This window comes from Eleutherodactylus coqui, chromosome 2, assembly GCF_035609145.1.
Source record: "Eleutherodactylus coqui strain aEleCoq1 chromosome 2, aEleCoq1.hap1, whole genome shotgun sequence".
Taxonomy (NCBI): domain Eukaryota; kingdom Metazoa; phylum Chordata; class Amphibia; order Anura; family Eleutherodactylidae; genus Eleutherodactylus; species Eleutherodactylus coqui.
The window spans coordinates 29,042,108-29,069,736 of record NC_089838.1 but is presented as its reverse complement, the minus strand read 5'-3'; the positions used below and the strand labels follow the sequence as shown (position 1 = coordinate 29,069,736).

Genomic DNA, 27,629 nt, shown 5'->3' with positions numbered 1-27,629 from the left:
AACCTGTGAGATGTCATAATGTAATAATGAGTGGGGGAGGGGCCAACAGCCAGTACATTCCGTGACATCACATGCTGCAGCCAAGCAGCCAATCATATTCTGTATAGATAAAATAGTCTCTAAATCCCCCTTCCCAGCCCCCCAAACCATATATAACACTTGGGAAGAGGTAATAGATGATATATGGAGGGGACTGATAATGGATATATGACCAGTATACATTATATATATATAGACATCTATTGAGCGATAATCGTTGTGCGCATTTATATGTCAAGGTGATCACTCAAAATTCGCTCAAACGGCAGTGTGATTGACAGTTTGTCATATCTCAGTCAGATATCGCACTTGCTGATGTGCGATTTTTACAGCTATGAGTTTTTGATTAAAAATCTCATCACTTCTGTGAAATTGCAATCTTCACGCATGTGAAAGGATCGCACGTGTTTCCAATAGACTTGAATGGAAATTTTTTTTTCTGGCTTTGCATCGTGGTGTGGAGAAAAATCGCGGCATGTCCTATCGAAATGCCTCGCCCGTTGCTTCCCATGGGGGCAGTAAATACATTCTACATGAGTTTGATGCAAAGTTTCCCGTTGAAAACAATCGCTACTTCCCTGAAGTGATGCAAGGTATTTTTGCCAGAAGAACGCCTCGCATCCACAGTGCGATAGCGGGATGAGTTTCACAGCCCGATATCGCGCTCGCCCGTGTGACATTAGTCTTAGCCCAGAGGCACATGAATAAAGGTTGTCTTAGCCTCCAGATGTAATACGTTGTGAGGCTGCGGAGGAGAGACTGGCAACCACCGCGGTGGGTCATTCTTGCTTCGTTGCATCTGGCTCTCTGTCCTGCGGTTGGCGCTGGTGTTCTCTTCTTCAAGCTCTACTGACTCTCTGACATCATGCGCTGATCGTAGGAGCCAAATCGTTGATAACATCTGGGGGAACAAACACAAACAACATTACTATTAGAGATGAGCGAACCTACTCGGCCACGCCCCTTTTTCACCCGAGCGCCGCGATTTTCGAGTACTTCCGTACTCGGGCGAAAAGATTCAGGGGGCGGGGTGGGTGAGTGGGGGGTTGCAGTGGGGAGTGGGGGGGGGGAGAGGGAGAGAGAGAGGGCTCCCCCCTGTTCCCCGCTGCTACCCCCTGCTCCGCCACGCCTCCCCCGAATCTTTTCACCCGAGTACGGAAAGACTCGAAAATCATGGTGCTCGATCGAGTAATTACTCGAAACGAGTATATTCGCTCATCTCTAATTACTATACATTCTATCAGACTTGTAAGTAGAAAACCCCAAAGTGGACTCAAGTCACTCCTCTAAATAAATACAGAGGGTGGCGAGGTTACAGGGCTTCTGCCTATTTAGTCCCCTCTCTATTTGCTATGGGGAATCCCTGTAAGAAGCCCTATAGCTCTGCACCCTTTTTCTAGCCCCACCCACTCTTTGCGCTATGGGGATATTTCTCAGGGATCCCCAGAGCAGGGAGAGAGAGGGCAGGGCCCGATATCGCCCTCGCCACCCTGCTAAAAACTGCTGTTTTGGGGGTGTTTGCCCTTCATCAGTCTGTAGTAGCTTTCTGGCTTAGCTAGTGAGAGGCCTGTAATGTGGGTCAGAAACGCTATCTTTTCTCCTTAGGGAGAGCACCTAGAAGGTGAATGAGTGAGGAGACTTATAAGGCCATTCATGCGCCTCTGTGTAATATGGAAATAAGGGAGATGGAACAATTATATCTGAAATCTACGTCTGGTTCTCACTAGAGTAGATTTCTGTGTAGGTGCATGGAGGAGCCGAGATGCGCTGAATATATGACAGGGCGAATGCCTCCTCATAATATATTAGGCACGTTGTGTGTCGGCATAGATCATATTAAAGGGAACCTGTCTTGTCCCCACAGCACCATAAACTAAGTCATGGTGCTCTTAGGGAACGTGACCGGTAGCCCTGTGATGTATTTGTAACACTCGCCCACTCCTGCCAGGTTCCCCTCTGAAGTTGGCATGCACCACGACAATCTGACTCTCTTCAGAGTCCCCTGCGCACGCTCTCCCATAGACTTGTACAGGACTCTGAAAAGAGGCAGATTTTTCCTGCCTCGCACCGACTTCAGAGGGCACTTTTTTAAACAATAATTGTTTACTGTTGCCATAACTTTTTATTTCTTTGTTGTTTGGGCTATGTGAGGCTGTTTTTTTGCATGGTGAGCTGTGGTTTTATTAGCAGCATTTTGGGGTACATTCATCTTTTTGATCACTTTTTATTACATTTTTTGGGAGCTAACAAAATACTGCAATTTTGGTATTCTGTCCTTTTTTTTTTACAGTGTTCACAAGCAGGGCTTCATAGACATCCATGCATATGAGCCCTGGGAGCCTTGACTGAGCTCTGGGCTACCATAATCTACCATAACCAGAGCTATGATTGAAGCAGTTGACTGCGTTTATCAGCTGTGTAAAGCAGCCGAGTAGGGAGTGATTCACATCAGAACTCATCAGAATACCCGAAGGGTAGATTAATCTGCTATCCTACTCTATCCATTTATTTAATGGGGTTCTCCAGTTGTAAACTATTGATGATTTATCCTTAGAATAGGCCATCAATAGTAGATCAACAGGGTCATCCACTGTTTGCTGCATCAATGCGTTCCTACACACAGTTAATTTTTGCAGGAAGCAAACAGCTCTGTCCCCACTGCTGTGTCCATGCTTGGAATTACAGGTCATTCACTTCAATGGAAACCTTGCCTGTAATACCAAGCCTTGCCACTGCAGTAGGAATGAAATTGTCTGCTTTCTGCAAAAATTAGCTCAATGCAAAGCATACTAAGGCCTCATTTACACAAGCGTTTTCTCGTAGCTATGTAGCCGTAAGAAAATATTGCTGCAAAATTGCGCCCATGTAAAGCATTGGATTCCAATTCATTTTCATGGGCAATTTTAGCTGTGAAAAAAAAATCGTGTCTAAAAATTTCCAGATTTTTAGCTGCGTTTTTTTTCTTGCAGAATCAACAAATCTTTTGACAAAAATCACAGGGAGCTCCCACAGATTCCAATGGAAGCTGAAAAAAAAAGGGGGGGGGGGGGGTTACCTGCTCTGGCGCTCGTTGAAGAAGACAGCTGGCTCTATTTAGCAACTTAGGCTAAATAGAGCCATTGTGCCAACTTCCGCTGCAGCATCCTTTACATGCAATACGGCCGTGTAAATGGACAAAAAACGCTCATTTCAGTGTCTGAAGAAATGGTGGTGCAGTGGGACTGTGGTTGGGCTTTGATTCATGAACCTCACCGCCAGCAAGCGATGGCTCTGATTGGTTCTCGAGCGCTGTAGCTAAGCCAATCAATGCAGCGCTTGATGAACCAATGCGATGGCTATGATTGGTTTTTCGAGCGCTACATTGATTGGCCGAGCTGCGGCACTCAAGAACCAATCAGAACCATCGCTGGCTGGCGGAAGGGTTTCCGAACCTCGTTATCAGCAAACAATCTTCTGTCAACGGCTTAGGACTGCAAGCAAGCGCTCCGGAGACCAGCAGGAGGGACCCGGATGACGCCTGCTAGGTAAGTGTAATAAGACATTCCCTGAAAATAAGACCTACTGCCTCTTTTATGGCAAAAATTAATTTCAGACAGGGTCTTATTTTCAGGGAAACACGGTAGCTATTCAAATCTAGGTTGCTAGAGTCAGTAATACATCACCAATAGTGCTGCTATCCAGGGAAGGTGTAGCAGGTATGGAATATGATGCCATATACGGAGAGTAGAGATGCTCGTTCGAGTATTAGGGTACTCGAGATGCTCGTTACTCGAGGCGAGCACCACGTGATGTTCAAGTCAATTGCATTTCCTTCCCTGAAAGTTTTGCGCCATTTTCTGGCCAATAGAAACGCAGGGAAGGCATTACAACTTCCTCCTCTGACGTTCCAGCCCTATCCCACCCCCCTGCAGTGAGTGGCTGGTGAGATCAAGTGACCCCCGAGTATTTAAAGTGGGGCCGCCCACGGCTCGCCACAGTCACATACTGGGTGAGATCAGGGACAGTGCTGCTGCTGGTATAGGGAAAGTGTTAGTGTAGGATCCTGTGTACAAGAACGCCAATGGTCCTTCTTAGGGCCACATCTGACCGTCTGCATTACTGTTGTGGCTGCTGGTAGCAGTTTTGCTTTTTTTTTTTTTTTTTTTAATGTATATCGGGCGTGCAGCCCCATTACAGCTATAGCGTTCTCAGGCTGCAGTCTGTACTACATAGTATAGGGACAGCGTTGCTGAAATAGGGAAGGTGGTAGTGTACGATCCTGTGTACAAGAAACCCAACGGTCCTTCTTAGGGCTACCTGTGACCGTGTGCATTGTTGTCTGATGGGAGTCGTAGTCCATCACTATTGCACAGCTAGGCCTGTTTGCAGCCTTCCGTATACATTTTTCTGGCTGCAGTTAGCGTTACATAACCGTTGTCAGCCTCCAACTGTACGCCAATAATTCCAAAATTTTTACACCGCTCTGTGTCTGCCATCAAGTTCACGCACAGCATACGGCAACAGCGACTGATAGAGGGAAAGTGATATGCACAGTATATAGCCTGTATTCTTTTACAAAAAAAAACAAAAAGCTCCTCAGTTGGGCTACCTAAGCTGTTTAAATTTACCTGGGTGTCTGGTGGGAGTTGTAGTCCATCACTATTGCACAGTTAGGCCTGTTTGCAGCCTTCCTGACTATTTTTTTCTGCCTGGAGTTTGCCTTACTATACTGCTCTCAGCGACAAAGACTACGCACATAATTCCAAGATTATTTACACCGGCTTGTGTCTGCAGTGAATTAGAGACGCACAGCATACGGCCAACACAGGTACTTATAGAGGAAAGTGACATACACAGTATATAGCCTGTCTTCTTTTTCAAAAAAACCCCAAAAAGCTCCTTCGTTGAGCTACCTCTGATCGTCTGCATTTTACTGGGTGCCTGGTGGGGGTTTTGGTGTATCACTATTGCATTGCTAGGCCTGTTTGCGGCCTTCCTTCCATTTTTTTCTGCCTGGAGTTAGCTTTACGATTCCGCTCTCTGCGTGAAAGTGTACGCATATAATTCCATAATTATTTACAGCGGTCTGTTTCTGCTCTATTCGTAATCCACCATGCTGAGGGGTAGGAGTCAAGGATGTGGACGCGGGCGAGGATGCGGAGTTCCAAGTGAGGGTGTCGGCACAGGCCGAGTTCCTGGTCCAGGTGTATCCCAGCCAGCTGCTGCGGGATTAGGAGAGAGGCAAGTTTCTGGGGTCCCCAGCTTCATATTACAATTTATGGGTCCACGTGGTAGACCTTTATTGCAAACAGAGCAGTGTGAGCAAGTCCTGTTGTGGATGGCAGAAAATGCATCCAGCAATATATCGGGCACCCAGTCTTCCATGCAGTCCACTGCTGAAACTCTGAATCCTCTGGCTGCTGCTCTTCCTTCCTCACAGCCTATACTGCTGCTGCAAAAATGGGGCCTGCTGATACTGCTGCTACAGAAATGTTACAGTGGTCTGCGTATACTGCTGCTAGAGAAATGTTACTGGGGTCTGCCTATACTTCCACTACAGAAATGTTACTGGGGTCTGCCTATACTTCCACTACAGAAATGTTATTGGGCTCTGCCTATGCTGCAGCTATAAAAATGTTACAGGGGTCTGCCTATACAGCTGCTACAGAAATGTTCCTGGGGTGTGTTTATACCTTTGCTACAGGAATGTTACAGCGGTCTGTCTATACTATGGGTGCACTAAGTCTTCTTGGTGTTTTACCTATGTGGCACAAATAATACAGTGACTGACTAGGCCAGAATTGCTGGCCGAGGCCAAGTTGCTTGGCGGGGCAAAACTCTCCCATGGTTGGGCACTCCGATTTCTTCCTGTGTAATACCATCTTTGTGCACTTACAGCATAGGCTAGGCCAAGGAACTCAAAGACTACCCCTTCCAGTGTTGAGCTATCTATGTTGCGACACATGGATTTTCCATTGCTATGTAACTCAGGGCACCTTGGGTCACAAAGGTGCAGGCTTAGAACCGAGCCTAACCCTAGGCCCGCTAACTTGCTTCCCACACAGACTATTGCGGGTCCTGGTCATGGTGTCTTGGGCTTGTAATGCACCTCCTCCTCCTGCTTGGGGTCAGGGGATCGGCACTGGGCATCATGTATTTTCTCCCATGTTACCACAGTTATCTGAGACACTGGTTTGGGCCAAAGAAGAGGAGCGTTACTGCATTGATGAGACCTTCACAGCTGTACTAGTATCGGAGTCTGCTCTATGCCCACGATTGCTGAAGGTGTGTGCAGAGGCCTATGTACTCGGCACAGTGAAAGTCTGGCATGTTTGGGCACTATCATTTCTTCATGTTTATTACTGTCTTTGGGTTCCTTCGGCTCGCCTACGCTGTGGGTGCACAAAGACTTCCCATAGCGGTGATTTACCTGTCCGGCATAAAGTCACTGACTGACTTGGGTAGGGTGCATAGTACAGATGGCTTTCCCCTTGCAGTGTCAATAGAGCTATCCAACACCTAGGCAGAATGAATACTGTGTGGGCACATGGACTGCCCATTGCTATGTCAGTCGCAGCACCTTGGGTCTCACAAGGTATTTGCTGGGACCGAGCCTGGCCAACGGCCCGCTCATATCCTTTCAACACAGGCTACAGCGGGTCCTGGTCATGGTTTCTTGGCCTTGTAAGGCCACCTGCTTCTCCTGCTCGGGGTCAGGTGATCAGTAATGCGCATCATGTATTTTCTCTCGTGTTACCACAGTTATCTGAGAAACTTGTTTGGGCAAAAGGAGAGGAGCATAACTGCATTAATGTTACAGGGGTCTGCCTATACTTCAATTGCAGAAAAGTTACAGGGGTCTGCCTATACTTCAGCTGCAGAAATGTTACAGGGGTCTGCCTATACTGCTGCTACACAAATGTTACTGGGGTCTGCCTATACTGTTACTACAGAAATGTTACTGGGGTCTCCCTAGACTTCTGCAATATAACTGTTACTGGGGTCAGCTTGTACCTTTGCTACAGGAATATTACAGGGGTCTGTGCATACTATGGGTGCACTAAGTTTTCCCATCGCGGTGTTCTACCTATCTGGCCAAAAAAAAAACACTGACTGACTAGGGCATGGAGTGTGGGCCGAAGCCAACATGTATTTTCTCTCACGTTACCACAGCTATCCGGGGCACTGCAATGGGATTTCTTTATATACCTTCTCTGGGTTCCTGGGACCCACCCATGCTGTGGGTGCACACAGACTTCCCATAGCGGAGTTGTACCTGCCTGGCACTTTAAAAAAAAAAAACCCAGACTGACTAGGGCATGGAGTGTGGGCCGAAGCCAACATGCATTTTCTCTCATGTTACCACAGCTATCCGGGGCACTGCATTGGGACAAACAGGAGGAGCGATACAGCGCTAATGAGATATTCACAGCTACGCTAGCATTGGAGTCCGCTCTATGCCCGCGATTGCTGAGGGTTTGTGCAGAGGCCTATGTCCTGGGCGCAGTGAAAATCTGTCATGTTTGGGCACTCTGATTTCTTTATGTGCACTGTCTTTAAGTACCTTGGTCCCACCCATGCTGTGGGTGCACACAGACTTCCCATAGAGGTGTTTTACCTGTCTGTCCTAACAAGGCTGACAGACTCGGGTAGGGTGCAGAGTGCAGATGGTTTACCCCTAGCGTTGTCGATGAGGTATCCAACACCCAAACAGGATAAGTAGTGTGTGGACACATAGATTCCCCATTGCTATGTCACTCGCAGCACCTTGGACCACACAAGGTGTTTGCTGGGACCGAGCCTGGCCAAGGGCCCGCTCACATCCTTTCAGCACAGGCTACAGCGGGTCCTGGTCATGGTTTCAGGGCCATGTGAGGCCACCTCCTCCTCCTGCTTGGGGTCAGGGGGTCAGCATTGCGCATCATGTATTTTCTCTCGTGTTACCACAGTTATCTGAGAAACTCGTTTGGGCCACAGGAGAGGAGCGTTACTGCATTAATGAGACCTTCACAGGTGTACTAGAATCGAAGTCCGCTTCCTGCCTATGATTGCTGCAGCTGTTGGCTGAGGCCTATGTCCCAGGGGAACTGCAACGGCGCCGGGTTGGGCCTGTGGAACTTTTTCCTAGCTAATCCAGTCTTTGAAGCAGGGAAAGGAAATGTAATTGATTTTCTGAGACCTTCACAGGTGTACTAGCATCGAAGTCCGCTTCCTGCCTACGATTGCTGAAGCTGTTGGCCGAGGCCTATGTCCCGGGGGAACTGCAACGGCACCAGGTTGGGCCTGTGGAACTTTTTCCTGGCTAATGCAGTCTTTGGAGCAGCGAAAGAAAACGTAACGGATTTACTGAGACTTTCACAGGTGTACTAGCATCGAAGTCCGCTTTATGCCTACGATTGCTGAAGCTGTGGCCCGAGGCCTATGTCGTCGGCGCAGTGTAAGTCTGCCATGTTTGGCCACTCTGATTTCTTTATTGTTCATGTCTTGGACCCACCTATACTGTTGATGCACACAGACTTCCCATCGCGGTGTTTGACCTGTCTGGCACAAAGACACTGACTGACTTGGGTAGGGGGCAGAGTGCAGATGATTTTCCCCTTGCGGTGTGGATTGAGCTATCTGACACCTAGACAGAATGAATACTGTGTGGGCACATGGATTCCCCATAGCTATGTAACTCATGCCCACATTTGCAGCTCCTGACGGAGCTTGGCACTTTATTGGAATGAAGATCGAACGTCAATTTCTCATCGATTCTCTACAGCATTGTGGGCTATCGCCCCACCCCTTTTAAAGAGGGTCGCTACCTGGCCCTGCCAACCCTCTGCAGTGTGTGCCTCCGGTTCCTCCTCATGGCAGACGCACTTATAAATAGACATGAGGGTGGTATGGCTATGAGGCCAGCGTGTGGCATGAGGGCAGCTGAAGGCTGCGCAGGGACAATTTTGTGTGCGCTGCGGATGCAGGGTCGTGCGGGGAGGTTGGGCAGCATGTAACCCAGGAGAAGAGGCAGCGGTGTGTCCCGCAGGGAGTGCTTGTGCCAGAGATGCAGCCCAGCATGTTGCCCCTCGTCTGCCCTATCTGTATGTGTGTCGTTTCCATCACTTTCATACGTTTTGAAGATTTGCACAAATGAAAACCTTAGCGAGCATCGGCGATATACAAAAATGCTCGAGTCGCCCATTGACTTCAATGTCGTTCGTTACTCGAAGCGAACCCTCGAACATCGCGGAAAGTTCGACTCGAGCAACGAGCACCCGAGCATTTTGGTGCTCACTCATCTCTAATGGAGTGGCTGTACACAGTTTCAATTGATCCAACTATTTTTTACTGAGTGCCTAATAACGGAAGGGAACGAGCAATTTTTCACTTAAAAAGTTTATAAACAGTGTGTACAACCAGGGGCGGATTGGGAACCGCAAAGTGGAGATAGAAAAAAAATTATAATGTGGCTTCATGTTGTAGGTGGGCCGAAACTGGTAGTAAGTGTGGCAAACACAAGTAGGTGGGGGTCAGCAAACCACCAGCCACAGCTATGTCGATGGTTGTGAACTGGATTATAATTTTCTCCAGCAGGCTTTTGGGGTATTTTGTCGCTTCCAAATTGAGTATTGTGTAGAAGCAGTATGCGCACACTGACCAAGTCAAACACGAGGTATCAGTCTCATGCTCAAAATGGCTCTCTGCCCAGAAACAGCCAGACAGGGCCTTTTATTGTACAGACACACAATGGGCGTGCAACAGGTTACATCAGTAACATATAGGATTCTCATTTGTCGGATCATATATAATCCCCCCTCCTTCCTGCCCACCTTCTCTCAAGTCCAATGTATAAGCAAGTCTTTGTCTTTAACATGTGTCCAAATCTGAAAGTGAAAGTAGATATCCCTTTGTTCAAGAAGATTCTGTGTGTGGAGGATGGGAGGACTGGGAAAACACTCAAGCAATAACATAACACTGTGATTTAACTCTTAGAAGCTGGTTGTGCAACTTGTGTAACTTCTATGTACTTAACTAACATTAGATCAGACATCCATTGTCTAGCAAATACTATGATTAGATTGTGTGTGTGTCCTTTAAACTCTTGAGCTAAAAGTCATTACAACAACAAAATACATTTGGGTTATATTAATCGATAGACATTTTATAAATAATCATCATGTCTATCACAATCCCCCCTTAAAATGTCTATCCTCTAATTCTCTATCTAATTTTCACAGTTTTCTGCGCGTGAGCCTATAACTGGAGCGCGTTGAAGGTTCGTTTTAGAGTCTTCAAGGGGGTGTAGGACTTGTCCACTCCTTCTGGGGATGCATCCAGCAAACTCATGGTGGGAGCGGCTTTTCCAGCATCAGTTTCACAGGTCTCTCTGACACAGGGGATAACACAGCAGACTAGAACAGAAAGGGTAACCATCAGTTCACATACAACAGCGACGCCCGTCTGTGCCAGGATCCTTTACCACCCGCTCATCCATGGCGAGTGCTGGTCCCAAAAGTTAGCTCTTTTTAGTTAGTGCGGTCAGCTTCTTAATGGCAACTGCGTCTTTACCCGCGGGTCACGTGTCGTCTAGGATGTAGGTACAACAAGTCTCCCCTATCATCTTTACAGACACTCCCCTTTTTAGCTAAAGTCATATCTAAGGTCACTCTATTTTTTAAAAAAAAGTCATAGTCGAGGTAGGTCCTATTGGTCGACTAGTCCCTATAAGGCGTCTCTAGTATAATTTATAAACCGCTGCTAATTATAATAAACATAATTAATCCAGTCAACATTTATTTACCATAATGATCGGGAAAATGGACTCGAATCTAGTTTTAACTTGATCTCTAATTTTTAAAACTTGTCAGGTACCCCCCTTGGCTATCCTATGATGTCAATGTATACGTGTAGATCAAAACTACCACCAGGGGTCTCTCTTCTCGCTCTAGTATAATGTTACAATACTAGTAGCGTGCACAGGTACGCACGGCGTGGGACTCCCTAATCTTCACCCACACCAATGTCCCTCCTGGAGATAGTCCTAATGGTGAACACGTCCAGGTCGCCTCACCCTTGCGTCAGGGTTTTCCCACTGCCCCTAAGTCCCTACTCCTAGGAGGGGGGGAATCCCTACCTCACCTCAGAGGGAGGCCATGGATTCCCTGGGCTCATTTCCGGGCATCCATACCCTCTATCTGTACAAGTTAACACCACACAGGGTGTGCCCTCGCCGGAACCTAAGGTCTTCTGCACTATCCCTTGGCAAATGGGAATTCCACTGACAATCCATCTTAGGAGATCGGGGCAGGCACAGTACTAGTACATTTCTCCTTTTCTTTGGTAGCGTATGTGTTTGGCATTATCGGAACTGGCTCTTCATCTTTTTTAAACAAGGGAAATATTGGTGAGTTCCCCAAAAATCTCCCTCTACCCTGCCTATTTGCCTGGCAGGTGTAGTTTCCAGGGTAGTCAGTAATACTCTCTCCGGTGCAAAACACTTAAGTAGTTATAGAGTATTCCTTCTTCCATTTCTCACGGACAGTGTAATTAGCGGAAATGTTCGTGAAGAGACTAATAAACCACTCTTCAGCATCTACAGGGAGATTTAGGGGGACCATCCCCGAGTGTAGTCGGACACTACCGCACACGCAACAGTTAGACTTGTTGCTCCTATTAGCATTGTACCTCATCAACTCCAACCAGAGATTCTGGTCAGAGTAGCCAGTCGCTACTGTCAAGGTGTCCTCAAAAGGTAGGGTCGGCTATGATCATCATGTTCGTCAAGGTCTTTATCTTACGGCGGAGGGGGTTAATTATGGGCACGGGACTAAGTGAAGGCTTCCATTCGGCTGCATCTACCATATCCCTTATTTTAAACTTCCCTAAGGGATCTGTCCTCCCGTACTGGTATGTCCCCAGACTATAAGTCTCCCCGTCCCCCGGGCTTGGATCTCCCATGGTTAATGTAAAAACCGCATTAAAACCAAGCAACATACTAAGTTCAGCCTTCCAATACCTGCTGTCCTTATTATTCTCAAGGAGGGTTATACGACTAATTAGGGATTTCCCGCTCTTATCTTTCTTATTTAAGGCACTTCGCGGTTTATAGGACCAGTCTATTCCTGTGTTACATCCCACTAATCCCCAATAACGGCAGTCTTCTCCCCAGACGTTATCAGTGGCGCAAACATATTGTATTCCCCGGGTATATAAGTCATATAACCAGCTGGACTGAGCTAAATCTGGCCTGCGGTGGGATCTTGCGCCTAGACACGGGACCACAGTACAATAGTCGAAGGAATATGCGGCTACTTGAGCATTGGACGAGTTATACTAGAAGGTAACCATACCCCCATATTCTTCCGACTAAGGATTCCAGTTGCCACCCTCCTCTCTCACTAGCCCTAACCAGAGTAATGTCCTTGGCACAACTAAGACTGGTCTCCCGGATCTGAGGCTTTCTTACAGTATGAAGCACGGATCCATGTAAGTCTTTCGGCTAGTTTCACAGCTGTGGCAGTAGTCAGAAGCACCTGGTAGGGGCCATCAAATCGGGGCTCAGGAGGGTGCTTCCTGAGGAACTTCTTGACGCACACCCAATCCCCAGGCTGCAAGATATGTGTCCCAGTGTCTGCCTCTGAGTCTGGAAGAGAACACCTGTGCATAGGCTTTGGTTAGTTCTTTAACAACGAAAATCACATACTCAGTCAACACATCAGATTGTAATTGTAACCACTGAGGATAGTAACGACCTAGCCTTGGGGCTAGCCCAAACAATCTCATAGGGAGATAATGTATAATCCCCCCTGGGTTCATATCTAACACTGTATAAGGCTATTGGATGACAGTCTTTCCAAAGTGGCGTCATTTTTAAGTATCTTACTTTTTTAGCGTGCCACTACGTCTCTCCACCTTTCCACTACACTAAAGGTGGTACAGTATGTAAAAGGCCTGGGATACACCCAGAGCAGACATGACATGTTACATTCACCTGCGAAGTTTATACCTCTGTCTGACTCTGAATCACCTCTGGTACCCCATATTCACAGTTTACCTCGTTCATGAGCTTCTTTGCGGTTACCTACTTGTTTACCTTGGTAACAGGGTCGGCCTCCAACCTGCAAAGACATCAACAAGCACGTATTCATACTTCCCAACAAGTGGGAGCTGAACGTAGTCAATTTGCAATCCCTGAAATGGGTAGAGTGGTCCCGGCAAGTGTGATGTGGCAAATTTACTTCTGCCCTGTCTCACCTATGGCATAGATCATGCTAAACCGGACAAATGATGCAGCAGCTACAGAGAATCTAGAAGTCGCCCAACCTCTTTCAAGCGTCGTCGTCATTACTGCTTTACTAGGTGGGTCTTTCCGTCCATCAGCTGGGCCATCATGGGATACAGGAACTGTGGTGGGCAAGTGCTGTTGACTGGTCACCACACGCTGTCCTGTTTCTGCTGCTCCCATATTAGTCCATTTATTCTTTCCTTCCTTGCTGGCTGGTAACTGTAAAAGTCTTTAGCATATCAAAGTCCAAATTTTTGTCAATGTCCAAAGTTTTTTGCCACTGACTCATGCTGTCAGTACCTTTCTTCTTTCTTCCACGGCTTGAGGGCCGCTGCCTTTGCTGCGCTGTCAGCGAGGGTGTCGTCTCTCGCCTCTCCAGTGTAGGAATCGGTGCGAACTCTCAACTTTGTCAGGTAGAAGTAGGGCCTCCATGCGACTCTGTACCGCTGCACCATACTCAATTGGTTGTCCTGCTAAGGTAAAAAAACTGTCTGGCCTTCCATATTGGGCCGTAATCATGAGCTGTGCCAAATGCATACCAGGAGTCAGTGTAAAGGATTGCCGGTCTTACCTCTCGCCACTCTACACGCCTCAGTGAGGGCTTCCAATTCCGCTTCTTGTACTGTGACATGCGGAGGCAGAGCTTCTGCTTCTAGGACATCTTGTTGTGTGACCACTGCATATCCGATGTGGAGTCATCAGTCCTCACCCTGATACCATCTGCAAAAAGCTCAACATATGCATTATCAACAGAGGTTCTGATAACTGTTTGCATACCTGCAGTTTCTTACTGAATTAGTACTAAATAATCGTGCTGATGTTCTATTTCACATGGCTCGGAATCTTGTAGCACAAAATCATTTATTTATTTTTTTTTCAAACCCAATAGCTGATCTACAACACCTAGATCATCTATGACCCAGATCACCTCTGCCTCCCCCCTTTTGAACAGGAATACTCAATGCAAAAAGAGTCATTGCGTTCAAACTAGTAAACCAAGAGGCACAAAAACAAGCACTTTGTAGGTCAAGGTGACATTGTATGCAGCGAAGTCTGAGCAAAAATCTCCTTACAAAAAATTTTTTTTTCCTTTCAGGTTGCAGTTAGCATTTTTTAACACAAGGGGGCGCCACACAATTCAAATTTTACGTCACCCAGTGTAATAGTATTTCAGGGTATGGCCAGCGTTTAGCTTTTACTCTCCTGTCGGAATATAATTATAGCTTCAGTGTAGACTGACACTAGAATATACAAAAGACTTAAAGAAAAACTAAAGAATACGGATGAATTAACATCCTACTCTGGGCAATTCAATCCCTCTTTCTTCACATAAAAAGTTAAATTACTTCACCAAATTGCGTGAAAAAAGTTTGCTGGGTGACTATAGGGAAATTATTTCATCTGTAGGAGCCTTCCATAACATCATCTGTCTGAGTAGGCATTGGAGAAGCGGGCAGTGGAAAACAGAGCCCCTGGGAACATGAGAGAGCGTCCCCTGTCATGTATTCCTGGTCTCTGCCCCCCATGCATCAACTCCAATCTTCCATGCACTATAAACCAGCTTAGTCATCTACTATGTCCCAAGCTGCATCTTCACAAAGGTTTGTTTCCCTGAACTTATCACACATCCAAAGTGGCCACATCTTGGAGCGTAACAAAGTCTGGTCAAACAAAACCTTACTTCAGACAATCATGATGTTAGCACTGGATACAGTGGCATTGGGGAATATAGGCCTCCCAAATGCAGCAAAATGGCCGCCAGAGGCAGAAAGGGGCGGGGCTACAAATCTCCCAAGTGAGGCAAAATGGCTGCTGAGTAGCAGCACGTCCAGGTGAGGCAAGATGGCCGCTGGAGGAGGAAGGGGCGGGGCCAGGTCCTGTCCCGGATGGGGAGGGACCGGAAGTAACATCACACACCCTGAAAGTGAGCACATGGGGGGGGGGGGGGAGTAACTTCAGGGTGGGGGCAGGCCTCACTACATTTACTGCAGAGTCACACTATGTTGGATTGTAAACATTGCAAGCCAGCCGCCATTACAAGGAGGGGCTGCAGTCAACACAAAGACATTACATTGTTCATTAGCAATACACATACCCCCCTACATGCTTTCCCCTCTTCAATCTCTTGACTACGTTATACCTTCTCCTAGCAATCTAAAAACACCTTTCTTTCTGCTAGGCTTCCTGCTCATCTTCTGAAACTTTCTACAGCCTATCTTATCTGTCCATGACCTGACATTTCTTTCTGCAACTTTTCCTGATCCTTTCCCATCAGCAACCAAATCACAAGCTCTATGACCTTTGTCCTTGTTCACTTTGCTCAACTCTATGCTACCTGCTTATTCTATTCTATTCAAAGTTTCTATTCATTCTATTCGAAGACACAGTAGTGTTTCTCTTGTAAAATCTGCTTTCTTCAAATCCTTCCCATATAACCTCTTTCCCACTCAGATTACAATACGCATTAATTCTATAAAACACAGGGAAAGACAAAGTAAACAGAAAGGGTTAATTGAGAAGTGCTCTTAGTGGCTTAACTTCAGTCCACTCTCTTACCAGCACCCCTCCCCCAATAATCAACACTGCACATTCTTTCTATAATAGCAGACAGACGGGATTACTGGAGAATACCCACAACGGCTCAAGGTATATATATATATCCACCTTTATATCAACCCAAGGTATATATCTCATCTACCTTTTTTAACAACCCACCGTCTAGTAGTCCCCAAGAGCACTCCTTGTACACGATCTAGACAGGACATTTAGCTATACACAGAGACTGACGATTATTTTCAATGACCAAAACTTCAACAATATTCTGGAGAAATCAGCCGTCACACCACGGCTATATTCACCCGTAAATACCTTTCCACATATGAGAACATAACACGCTCAATCATATGGTAAGTATACGTATCATAAATCTTCCTAACCTCACACTAGTTTTACCTAGGAGCACGTGTCACTGGCGTGTTCCCTCAGACTTAAACAGCCGAGTCCGCCCTCCCGACACATTAACCCTCACAGAATTTATCTCTTGGTCTTGCATAAACAATTTTTAACCGTCTCAGACATAACAGCCACAGCATACAAAATACCCCTTAAGCAGGTTAAAACGGTGGTCTTTTCCGAGTAAGAAAGAACTATATTACCTGCCTTCCATTGATTTATCACTCTGGACCAGGAACAGGCAGAAAAGCAGTCAGAACCCAGATCACATCGGTAGATTTACATAAAGCAATCTTACCGTGTTCTGTAGATTTTCGGGCCCCTGAGTTCTGCGTGCCATCCGCCGATCTCTGTATTTTTCCAGAATGAAAGAAATCAAAATCTCTTAACTCGGCCCACCCAGGGACGCCACTGAACTGGATTATAATTTTCTCCAGCAGGCTTTTGGGGTATTTTGTCGCTTCCAAATTGAGTATTGTGTAGAAGCAGTATGCGCACACTGACCAAGTCAAACACGAGGTATCAGTCTCATGCTCAAAATGGCTCTCTGCCCAGAAACAGCCAGACAGGGCCTTTTATTGTACAGACACACAATGGGCGTGCAACAGGTTACATCAGTAACATATAGGATTCTCATTTGTCGGATCATATATAATCCCCCCTCCTTCCTGCCCACCTTCTCTCAAGTCCAATGTATAAGCAAGTCTTTGTCTTTAACATGTGTCCAAATCTGAAAGTGAAAGTAGATATCCCTTTGTTCAAGAAGATTCTGTGTGTGGAGGATGGGAGGACTGGGAAAACACTCAAGCAATAACATAACACTGTGATTTAACTCTTAGAAGCTGGTTGTGCAACTTGTGTAACTTCTATGTACTTAACTAACATTAGATCAGACATCCATTGTCTAGCAAATACTATGATTAGATTGTGTGTGTGTCCTTTAAACTCTTGAGCTAAAAGTCATTACAACAACAAAATACATTTGGGTTATATTAATCGATAGACATTTTATAAATAATCATCATGTCTATCACAGTTGAAGGACAGAAGCCTATGAAGTGTGCATAGCTCACTGCAGTAGATTTTCTGCGAAGAACAGAACATGTTAGGACTGGAGGATGATAGGATCATAAAATCTTTGAGTCGGAAGTCTGTAATAGAATATTGAAATATATTCTAGTGCCACTTATTTCTAACTTGTTAAGCCTCCATGACATAAATGAATATCATAGACTGGCTTTTCTTAAGTCTCTCGATTTAAATGGCAATTTAGCTTAATGAGTTCCAGCGTATTGCGCTTTGTGCAAATATGCAGGAAAATAGAGCGGGTTATATTCCTTTGCATGCGTGCAAAACACTCGCGCTAAATTGTGAATTAGCATCAATGGGTTCTATTCTCTGTGTATTGTGAACATGACTTTTACGCGCCCCAAAACACGTGCCTCTGTAAAGGAGCCTTAGGGAGACATTTTTTACGTATGTAATATGCAGTGCTAAAGCCCATTGGTTTACATTGGGCCGCTCACACCTGCGCCATGTCCTATTTTAGCGCATATTCTGCTCGTAATATGCCCCTTTTAGGCTATGGGAGCCTAAAATACACCGAAGATACGCATGTTACATGTGCATTTGCTGCGTCTTGCGTATTACATGCATGAAAAACCCACATGTGATCCGCAGTGAGAATACACGCATGCGAGGCAGCCCTTGTACACAGCCCGACTGTCGGGGGAATGAACGACAGGAGGAACGGTCATTCTTGGTGATCTGTAAAAGAGCCTTAAAACTAAAAGTTATGCAGCAAGTAACGGCGTGGAGGAACCATATTTGTTGTGGAGCTCCATCTGCTGCGTCATCTCATCAATTATTAGTAGTAGTGAGTCCTAATGAATGGAGGTTCAATGTAAAGCTGCACATTTTTCATGCATGTTTTCTTTATACTTTTGGTCTGCAATTATCGGCCGAACTACAGCAGCTCCTCTATGTAGACGGACATGAGATCCCTGAGTGATAGGAAATGTCCCCCACGGCTGCTAGAGGGAATCTGGGCTACTGATTGGACCAAGAAAGAATGGAGCTGAAGGTTTGGTGAAGCTCAGGTTTGGGGGGGTGATATTTGTGGCGGCCTGTAATCCGCATACTGAGCCCTTTTAGAAGGTGCCGGCAGACAAATGTAAACTATAGGGCCTTTACTGTGTGGACCGTAAAGCTAATAATATTAAAATATAACTTTTATTAAGAATAACTAAAATAGAAAGAAGAAAAACAAAACAAACAATTAATAAGTCGTATAAAACGATGATGAGAACATTTGCCACATGTATATAAAGACCAAATTAGGTTAGAGTCGATCAGTATGGCTCAACCCGCAGAGTCAAAGGTAAGGCACTAAGACTCGATCTGTGGAGGTTATTGGTCATCGAGCATAACTAAAATAGTTAATCCTATTAGTCATGTATTATATATAATAATTAGAATTGAATTGACACGCGTTAAGCGTTATCCAGCGTTACCCTACGCGTTTCACCCACTTAGTGGGTTCCTCAGGGGTATTACCTTTCACCAAACTGATTCCTATAATCTTAATTCTATTTTTTAGATAACTGGGCTCCATAAATGAGACAAAACAATAATTTACCCACAAAATAAATGGTTTTCTAGAGACTCTGGTTCAGAAGCTTGACTAGACAGTAGCTTATAGATTGTATTCTGCCCAGAAGCCCCGAGGAACCCGATGTACTCAAAAAACAATACAAGGGCTAAAGAAAATTCAATATTGTGGTTTAGAATAACCGTTACAGTAAAACAGCGATAACTGGAGAATAAGCACAGAAGGACATCCCCAGGTGTTACTTCCCCTATGCCAGTGGTTCCCAAACTTTTTCTGCCATGGAGCCCTTTGTGAAGCAAAAGTTTCTCGTGGAGCCCCAAAGTGGGACATAGGGTGTGGTCAAGGGGAGGGGTTAGGAGCGGGGCTTATCATAATATTATTTTTACCTCCACCATTATAAAAACGACAGGACAGTTTAAAAAATAGAGGAATGCTGGAGCGCTGGATGAGCTATTGATATACATTATATTTAAAATTAACATGCTGCGGAATTACGTCCCACACCACATGTCAGTGTCCACACGGGTTTTGTGCAGATTTTTTCCACATCATATGGATGAGGTTTTCACTTTGCTGCTATAGCTGCTGAAAATTCCACAGCAAATCCACCCTGTGTGACCCCCTATTGCAGCCCCAGTAGTAATAGGTGACCCCCTATTGCAGCCCCAGTAATAATAGGTGACCCCCTATTGCAGCCCCAGTAATAATAGGTGACCCCCTATTGCAGCCCCAGTAATAATAGGTGACCCCCTATTGCAGCCCCAGTAGTAAAAGGTGACCCCCTATTGCAGCCCCAGTAGTAAAAGGTGACCCCCTATTGCAGCCCAAGTAGTAATAGGTGACCCCCTATTGCAGCCCCAGTAGTAAAAGGTTACCCCCTATTGCAGCCCCAGTAGTAAAAGGTGACCCCCTAGTGACCCAGTAGTATTAGGTGACTGCCTATTGCGGCCCCAGTAGTATTAGGCGACTCCCTATTCCGGCCCCAATAGTATTAGGTGACTCCCTATCAGGGCTTCAGATGTGATCAAAAAAGCCATATGTACCCCAAAATGGTAGCAATAAAAACTACAGCTTGTCACACTAAAAACAAGCCCTCACCGAGCTCCGTCCATGCAAAAATTAAAGTGTTATAGGACTTTGAATGCAGCAATGTAAAAAAAAATTATTTCCAAAACAAGGGTTTTTATTATGGAAAAGTGGAAAAAACCCCAAAAAATCATAAGAATTTTGGCATCGCCATAATCATACTGACCAACAGAAAAAAATGTATTGTGTGATTTATGCTGCATGAATAAAGGGGTTCTGTCATTAGAGAAAAAAAAAACCTCAATACTCGCCTATTCCTCCCCTGTCAGCCTTCTTGCCTCATCTCCTCCTCCCCGATCTTCTCCTGGCTCCTCCAGTCTACCAGGTCACGTCACCTCCAGCCCGCCGGATCCTTCTGCTTCCTTCTGACATAGCATACATTGCCTGCCGGAAAATGCCAAATCCTATGCCAGACTATTGCCGCGACTGCGCATGTGCGGTGTCTCGCAACAATAGTATGGGAACCCTCGTGGCGAGACACTGCGCATGCACAGCCTCGGCAATATGCTGATTTAGTACTCGGCATTTCCCGCTGGGCAGTGAATGCTACGTCTCTAGTGACATAGCGTACAATGATCTGCAGGAAGTAGAATGCCGCGAATGTACATAACATCACAGGAAGTAGAGGATCTGGCTGGCTGGAGATGACATGACCCGGGGGACTGGAGGAGCCGGGAGAAGATCAGGGAGGAGAAGATACGGTAAGAAGACTGATGGGGGAGGAATAGATGAGTATTGATTTTTGTTTATGAATTCCAACTGCAATCCCGGGGACATAGATTTGTTCAAAAACTTCTTCAGCCTGTGGCAGTAAAATCCTAGAATCCTCCGCAGCTGCTGCATTGACGGCTCTCCAGTCTTCACTTCCTGATGCAGGGAGCCAGCGATCACATCCCCAACAAAAGGGCCACATGACCGATGCAGCCAATCACCGAATTCCTTTAGACGGTGAATAACTGCGCCACTTATGTTACCCAGTGTCAGGAAGTGAAGTTCAGCAGGTACTGGAGGGCCGGTGGGACAGTAACTGCGGGGGAGAGTGGAAGGGGGAGCATGAATTCTGTGATTTCACTGTCACAAGCTAAAGAGGTTTTTGAACAAACTATGTCCCAGGATAGCCCTTATGGCCCCTAGGTGCCATGGCAAACCATTTGCTGGCCACAATTGCATTGTGGAAGGTCAATATGGTGACAGGGGTCCTATGTCTGTTAACCACTTAGATGTTACGATCAGCATTGACTGAGGTATCTAAGAGGTTAAATGACTGGGATCAGAGTTATCTCTGAATCCACCTGCTAGCACAGGTTGTAAGCTATATAATACAGCTAGCCCCCACAAGTAATGGGGTGGGGGTGAGGGGGTACAGCTCCTGTGCCCGCACCATTACTGCATTACAACAGTACAATGGCTCATGCTAAATACATAGTGACTGGGACATACCATTATGGAGTTGGATGGGAAGGGGTTAAAAATCCTGCAGTTGTTTCTTAGGATAAGAATGTGCAATATCCCCTCCGTGTGAACGGTGTCTGGTAAACGCAGCCTTATTGTAATACATTCCATTTCTCCTCTAGGATCCAGCGGTGTTCGACCAACCGGCTCCGGCACAATCTCAGATTCCATCAAGGAGAGATTAATATTTCAGCAGGTGCTCGGCCAGGGCAGTTATGGAACCGTCATGAAGGCCGAAGACACTTTGACCCACCGGACATTTGCCGTGAAGATGATCCGCAAGACGGCTGTGCGAGGAAAAGAGAAGTACGTCATCGCGGAGAGGAGAGTTCTACAGCTGGCATCCGGAACGCCCTTCCTTGTACATGCCGCCTTTGCCATCCAGACCGAGGTATGACTGGGACTACCTGGTATTACATGTCATACACTACAGGTGTCACTGCTCTATGCAGAACACAGGCCGGCACATATAGGACAGTCCTAGGGTCACATGACAAAAGGAAGAAATTGCCCCCCGTTTTTTTTGTTTGATTGCACCTGCAGTATAATTGCTTGATAGGCAATCTGCAATGGCGGCCCTGGGATCTTATCGTAGGGGCCGTGCGGGGTCACTGAACATTGATTGGGGCATTTAAATGCCGTTGTCAGAATTGATGGCTTATGTTCTCCCCTATAAGCGTTGTTCAGTACTTCTAGGGAAAAAAACTCGGTCCAAACAACAGAACTCTTATTTAAAAAGGTTTTCTGACCTTCCAAAAAAAACTTGTCACTGAGCCTTCCACTGCGCCTCCGGTCTGGTGCCACCAACCCGCTTCCCTTTGTTCTGTGCCCCAGAGAAACAAGAAGCAATGACGTCACATTCATCAGTCACATGACCGCTGAGGCCAGCGATTGGCTGTTAGTGGTCATGTGAGGGATGAATGTTACATCATTGCTTCATGTTTCAGCGGGGAATCACAGCAGAGAGGAATTGGTCAGCGGTGGCAGATCAGAGGGATAGTGGAAGGGTGGACGATGGCTATTTTATGCCATTCCCAACCCTGGGGCAGGTTTATTACAGGCTTTAATGTGTAATATAGTTATGATTTACACAGTGTGCCACGGGCCATCATGAGCACGAAAACACAGCATTTCATATTTCCATATCACTGTAGGGTAAGCCCTCAGAATCAGTTATACCAATGGGCTCTAGGTACCCAAGTCCGACACTGATGCCCAACAATCAACAGAAAAACGGGCTCATGCCCAATTAGAATTTTCTCTGCACATTAGTGCTTTTAATTAAAAAGGTTAAAAAGCGGTGCAGAGTATTATAATGGCGCAGCGCATGGAGAGGAACGGTGCTAAGAAGGAAAACATGCAGAAGGTGCCATAGTGCTCCACAGGTGAGACCCCTTCAATCATTCTAGTAACTGGCAGGGATTACAACAGGGAGATCACTAATGATTGGAGAGTAATAACATATCATCTAAATTTGCTGTCACTTGCTTAAGTAGCTCGTTTAATAACTGTACCTGTCTATACTATGTAATAAATCTATGTATAAATACATCAGGGGTCAATACAAGAATCTCTCCCATCATCTATTTATACCCAGGACTGTGACTGTAACAAGGGGGCGCCCTCTATGTCTAAAGGAAAGAAGATTTCTACACCGACATAGAAGGGGGTTCTTTACTGTAAGAGCAGTGAGACTATGGAACTCTCTGCCTGAGGACGTGGTGATGGTGAACTCACTAAAAGAGTATAAGAGGGGCCTGGACGCCTTTCTTGAGTGTAACTACGTATATTTCAGTTTATAGTCAATGTTATAGTCATTGATTACTCCAGAAGGGTCGGTGATCCAGGAATTATTCTGATTGCCAGACTTGGAATAAGAAAGGACTTTTTTCACTAAACTGAGGAAAATTGGCTTCTACCTCATTTAGGTTTTTTTTGCCTTCCTCTAGATGAGATTGGGGGTAATAGGCTGAACTAGTTGGACACAAGTCTTTTTTCAGCCTAAAGTACTATGTTACCTGTAAATGTGCACGGGGCGATTGGGTGATGTGACCATATCGGTCCTATGTTACAGATGAATATCCTATTTGGCTTGAAGTACGTGAGCTGCGGGGACCTTTTCGACCTTCTAGATAAGAAGGGGAGACTTGATGTCACCAGTTCCAGGTGAAACTCTACTACATTGTACATATATGAGATGTTGGATAATAAAGAATAACATTTCTGTGACTCCTTGTCTTATTTTTGGGATATAATACTCATTAATTTTCCTTTTCAAGATTTTATGCCGCCGAACTTGTGTGTGGGATCCAGTTCCTTCATCTTAAAGGAGTCATCCACAGGTAATGACTTTCTAATGACTCTCTTCTTGAAGGGGTGTCTCAGGAATACAACCTTTAGCCAAACACCCTGTTAAGGCATTTGGTGTCTGTCTGAGAAGGACCCAACCTGCCCTGGAATTAAATGGTCGTCATCCAAAGCCAGATTTTCCCTCAAAAGTCCAAAACATCAGGCTAGACTTGTCTTCTCATGGTGATAACCAGTGGTTAGAGAAGATGGGCTTGTGGTGGGGATCAGCTGCCATTCAATAGGGATTCACTTCATGAGACAACCTCTTAATTCCACTGTAAATCACTGTTTTACCATATATTGTTATAAGATGAACACTGACTTTATATCCACATTTTTTATCTCATAGAGACCTCAAACCTGAGAACATCTTGATAACTGATACCGGCCATATCAAGATCACGGATTTCGATCTTGCCCTTGTCAACATGCACGGAGGTCGAACATCCACAAGTATAGCCGGTACAGCAGGTTATATCGCCCCGGAGGTAAGAAGAGAACTTTACTACTTTTTAAAATTGTACTAATAATTTGCATGGAGGGCTATGGGAGAGGATGTAATGTAGTGGTAGACTACTATATGATATGGAGAGCGATATATCAGTATGGTCACGTATAAGATGCCGCTCTACTGAAAATACTTCTCTTCTTTACTGCAGATGGAAGCCGGGAAGAAGTTCAATACCGCTGTTGACTGGTATTCGTTTGGAGTCACCAAGGACATGCTGACCTGCGAGTGTACCTACAATCCAACACTCCTCCGTGGGATTTCATGCAGTGCCAGAGACATCATTGAAAAGGTGAGTATGTTATAAGGTTCTACTGGTAGTACTAGGGCTTATACACAGGGAATAGTAGCTGACAATGCAGTAATAGATGGACTGACAACAGTTCTACACATTCAACAGCCTGATGAAGGGGGCGAGATATCGCCGAAAGCTTGTTTGCTATAACATCATGTATTTTGTTAGCCATTAAAGGTATCATATCTACAAGATTACTTAATTTCTCTCACTGAGAACAATCACACTTTACACACACACATTTTATCCCAATCGCCAACCTCCTAACCTGAGAGCAGCAGACGTCATTCATCGCACATTACGTCAGATGACACAATATGGAGAGCAGTAGTCTGGTAATAATCACTTTTGCCCATACTGCGCCCAGATCCCAGGCTTCAGTTACTAAATTCTAGATCCATGTCTCATTTTCAGCTCCTCCAGAAGGATCCTGCCCGGCGTCTAGGACTACACGGGGACATCAGAGGACATCGCTTCTTCCGGAGTATTGACTGGGACTCCGTGGAAACACTGAAGATGGCTCCACCATACATCCCTGAAGTAAGTGACCCTACAGAAATGTCACCATATCCTGAATAAACTCCACTCCCTCAATCTTCTACTTCTGCTATACATCATGAGTAATGTCAGGAGTAGAAGGCTGTATTGGTGGACATTAGTTTTTCATTTTAGATCTATCTGTGATCCACTGAGCGAGTACGATATCGGGCTGTGAAACTCTGTCAGATATCTTGCACTCGCCAATATACAATGTCCCTGCAGATACAAGGCGTTTGTGTTAAGACCGCATCACATCGTGTCAGGGAAGTAGTGATCCTCCACCGCAGCTTTTAGCCGTGGCAAAGGATCGCGGAGCGTTTCCTATTGTTTTCAATGGATAAAGCTTGCATGCATCTCCCACACCATGTGATGCCGTGACGGACCCATTGAAAACAATGAGCAATGAGAGGCTTTCCAAGGGAATGCCCAAAGATGGAATATGTCGCGATTTTTTCCCATGCCACTATGCATTGCAGGGGAAGGCAGGGGGGGGGGGGGGGGGGTGAATCGCTCTTGTGCATGACAATTTTTTTTTTTTTATCATGCTTGTATTCTCGGTGCAGAATAAAACAGAAGCTTGGGTTTATTTTGTGTAACATGACTGTGCTCTGGAGGTGGGAAGGTTATCATGTTATAAGATGGACGGTGTCTTCGCTACATTATGTTAGAACATTCTTCCACTTCTTTCTTTTGTAGCCACCTAACTCTCATCCTGCCTTCCAAGCAGCCAAGCTGGATGAGATTGAGGCAAAGGAGGCTAGTGTATCTCCACCATCAGATACTCGGACCAAGTTCCCAGGGTTTTCGTTTGTCAACTGGAAAACCTGCTGAATAACATCATCAGCACGAGCCGCGTACCTCAGTCTCTACAAAACCATCTGGAGAAGATCAGAAGACCCAATGGTCAGCAGTCATCCTCGACCCCTGTATGGAGAAGACCAGGAGACCCGATGGCCAGCAGTCACCCTGGATCCCTGCATAGAGGAGCCAGCAGATCCATCTATCAGCTGGAGGTAAGTAAGCGCTATAACATCTGCGCTACATGTCATAGGCATGTGTAACACTTCCATCTTACCGGTAAATGAGTTTCCCCATGCTCAGGATAGCAGTAGCTTCTAGTGCTGTCTTGGGCAGATGGGAAATACCCAGGTGTGTGATGGCCGGCTATGAAGGGGTGAAGAGGAGGCCGGATATTTTTCACCTTAACATCTAATCACATGCCTATGATTATTGTACATTTACCAGTAATTACATTTCCTCATCCTTATGACAGCGCTGTCATGGGTGATAAGGAAAAAGGCGTGAGATGGCCGGCTATTAAGGGGTAAGGAGGAGGCCGGATTTTTTTTTTCACTACAGATACCAGCTCCATAATGTCATCAGAGCAAGCTGAGCCGTGTATCTGAGCCTCCTGAGGACCAACCACTGAGGACCAGAAGATCTGATGGCCAGCATTTAACATGGACCCCTGTATGGAAGAAGACCCCATTACTCTGAAGACACCAGACTGGCCTTGAAGATTCCTGGAGGAGAAGACCCTAGGAGAAGCCAGGAGATCAATCTAGCAGCTGGCGGTAGGTAAGCGCTCTAACATCTGCGCTACACGTCATAGGCATATGTAACATATTGAATTTCCCCATGCTCAGGATAGCAGTAGCTTCTAGTGCTGTCTTGGGTAGAGGGGAGATACCCGGGTGTGTGATGGCCGGCTATAAAGGGGTGAAGAGGAGGCTGGATATTTTGCACCTTAACATCTAATCACATGCCTATGACTATTGTACATTTCCTCATCCTTATGACAGTGCTGTCATGGGTGATGAGGAAGGTGTGAGATGGCCAGCTATTAAGGGGTAAGGAGGAGGCCGGATTTTTTTTTTCACAGATACCATGGCCACAATGTCATCAGAGTAAGCTGAGCCATGTATCTGAGCCTCCTGAGGATCAACCACAGAGGACCAGAGGATCTGATAGCCAGAATTTACCCCTGTATGGAAGAAGACCCCATTACTCTGAAGACACCAGACTGGGGTTAAAGATTCCTGCTGAAGGGGGGGCGTGGCCTAACCTGCGGAGTGGATGGTCGCATGGAACCAGGGCTCCTCATCCAGAAGGAATAATATACATCTTTAAGACCTTCCTGGCACCTCAAGATCTTCAGGGACCCGTGCGAACCACATCTGCTTTCCCTGTATGCTGAGACAACTCTGAGCGAAACCCGATACTGGACTAAACAGCGTCCAAGCAGCGGGTCCGTGCCCCGGAGACAAGCCGCGGCCATCTTGAAACACTGAAGGGCAGCGCGCTGTCTGAGAAGTGAAGAGACCAGCGGAGGCTCATAGGAACGGAGCGGGCGGCGGTTCCGCTCTCCGGGGAGGGCAGAGGGGAAGGAGAGTAAGACGAGCGGCACTCACCGGAGCAGCAGGTTTTCGGCTCCACCGGAGCTACAGAAGCAGACGACCGGACGGGTGAGCAGGACAAAAGAGGAGGGAGACAGTCTGGTGCGGGGTTACCAGCGAGAGGAGCCAGCTTCGAAACTGCCCTCCACTAAAGG

At 46.1% G+C, this 27,629-nt stretch overlaps 1 protein-coding gene across 1 annotated transcript; it reads left to right on the top strand.

Annotated features, from left to right (window-relative positions):
* The first annotated feature begins 514 nt into the window (after positions 1-514).
* Positions 515-25,909, top strand: LOC136609918 (protein kinase C delta type-like). The gene is made up of 8 exons (XM_066589204.1): positions 515-632; positions 21,509-21,777; positions 23,461-23,552; positions 23,666-23,728; positions 24,085-24,223; positions 24,395-24,535; positions 24,953-25,078; positions 25,775-25,909. Exons 1-8 carry the CDS (start codon positions 515-517, stop codon positions 25,907-25,909), a joined length of 1,083 nt encoding a protein of 360 aa, XP_066445301.1.
* The last annotated feature ends 1,720 nt before the right edge of the window (positions 25,910-27,629 follow it).

Bases quoted from the DNA above. Each gene is read 5' to 3' on its own strand.
- LOC136609918 (XM_066589204.1), top strand. From the start codon at position 515: ATGTCCTATCGAAATGCCTCGCCCGTTGCTTCCCATGGGGGCAGTAAA. The intron at 23,729-24,084 runs GTAATGACTTTC...TTTATCTCATAG, and splicing joins CTTAAAGGAGTCATCCACAG to AGACCTCAAACCTGAGAACA. The intron at 24,224-24,394 runs GTAAGAAGAGAA...TCTTTACTGCAG, and splicing joins CAGGTTATATCGCCCCGGAG to ATGGAAGCCGGGAAGAAGTT.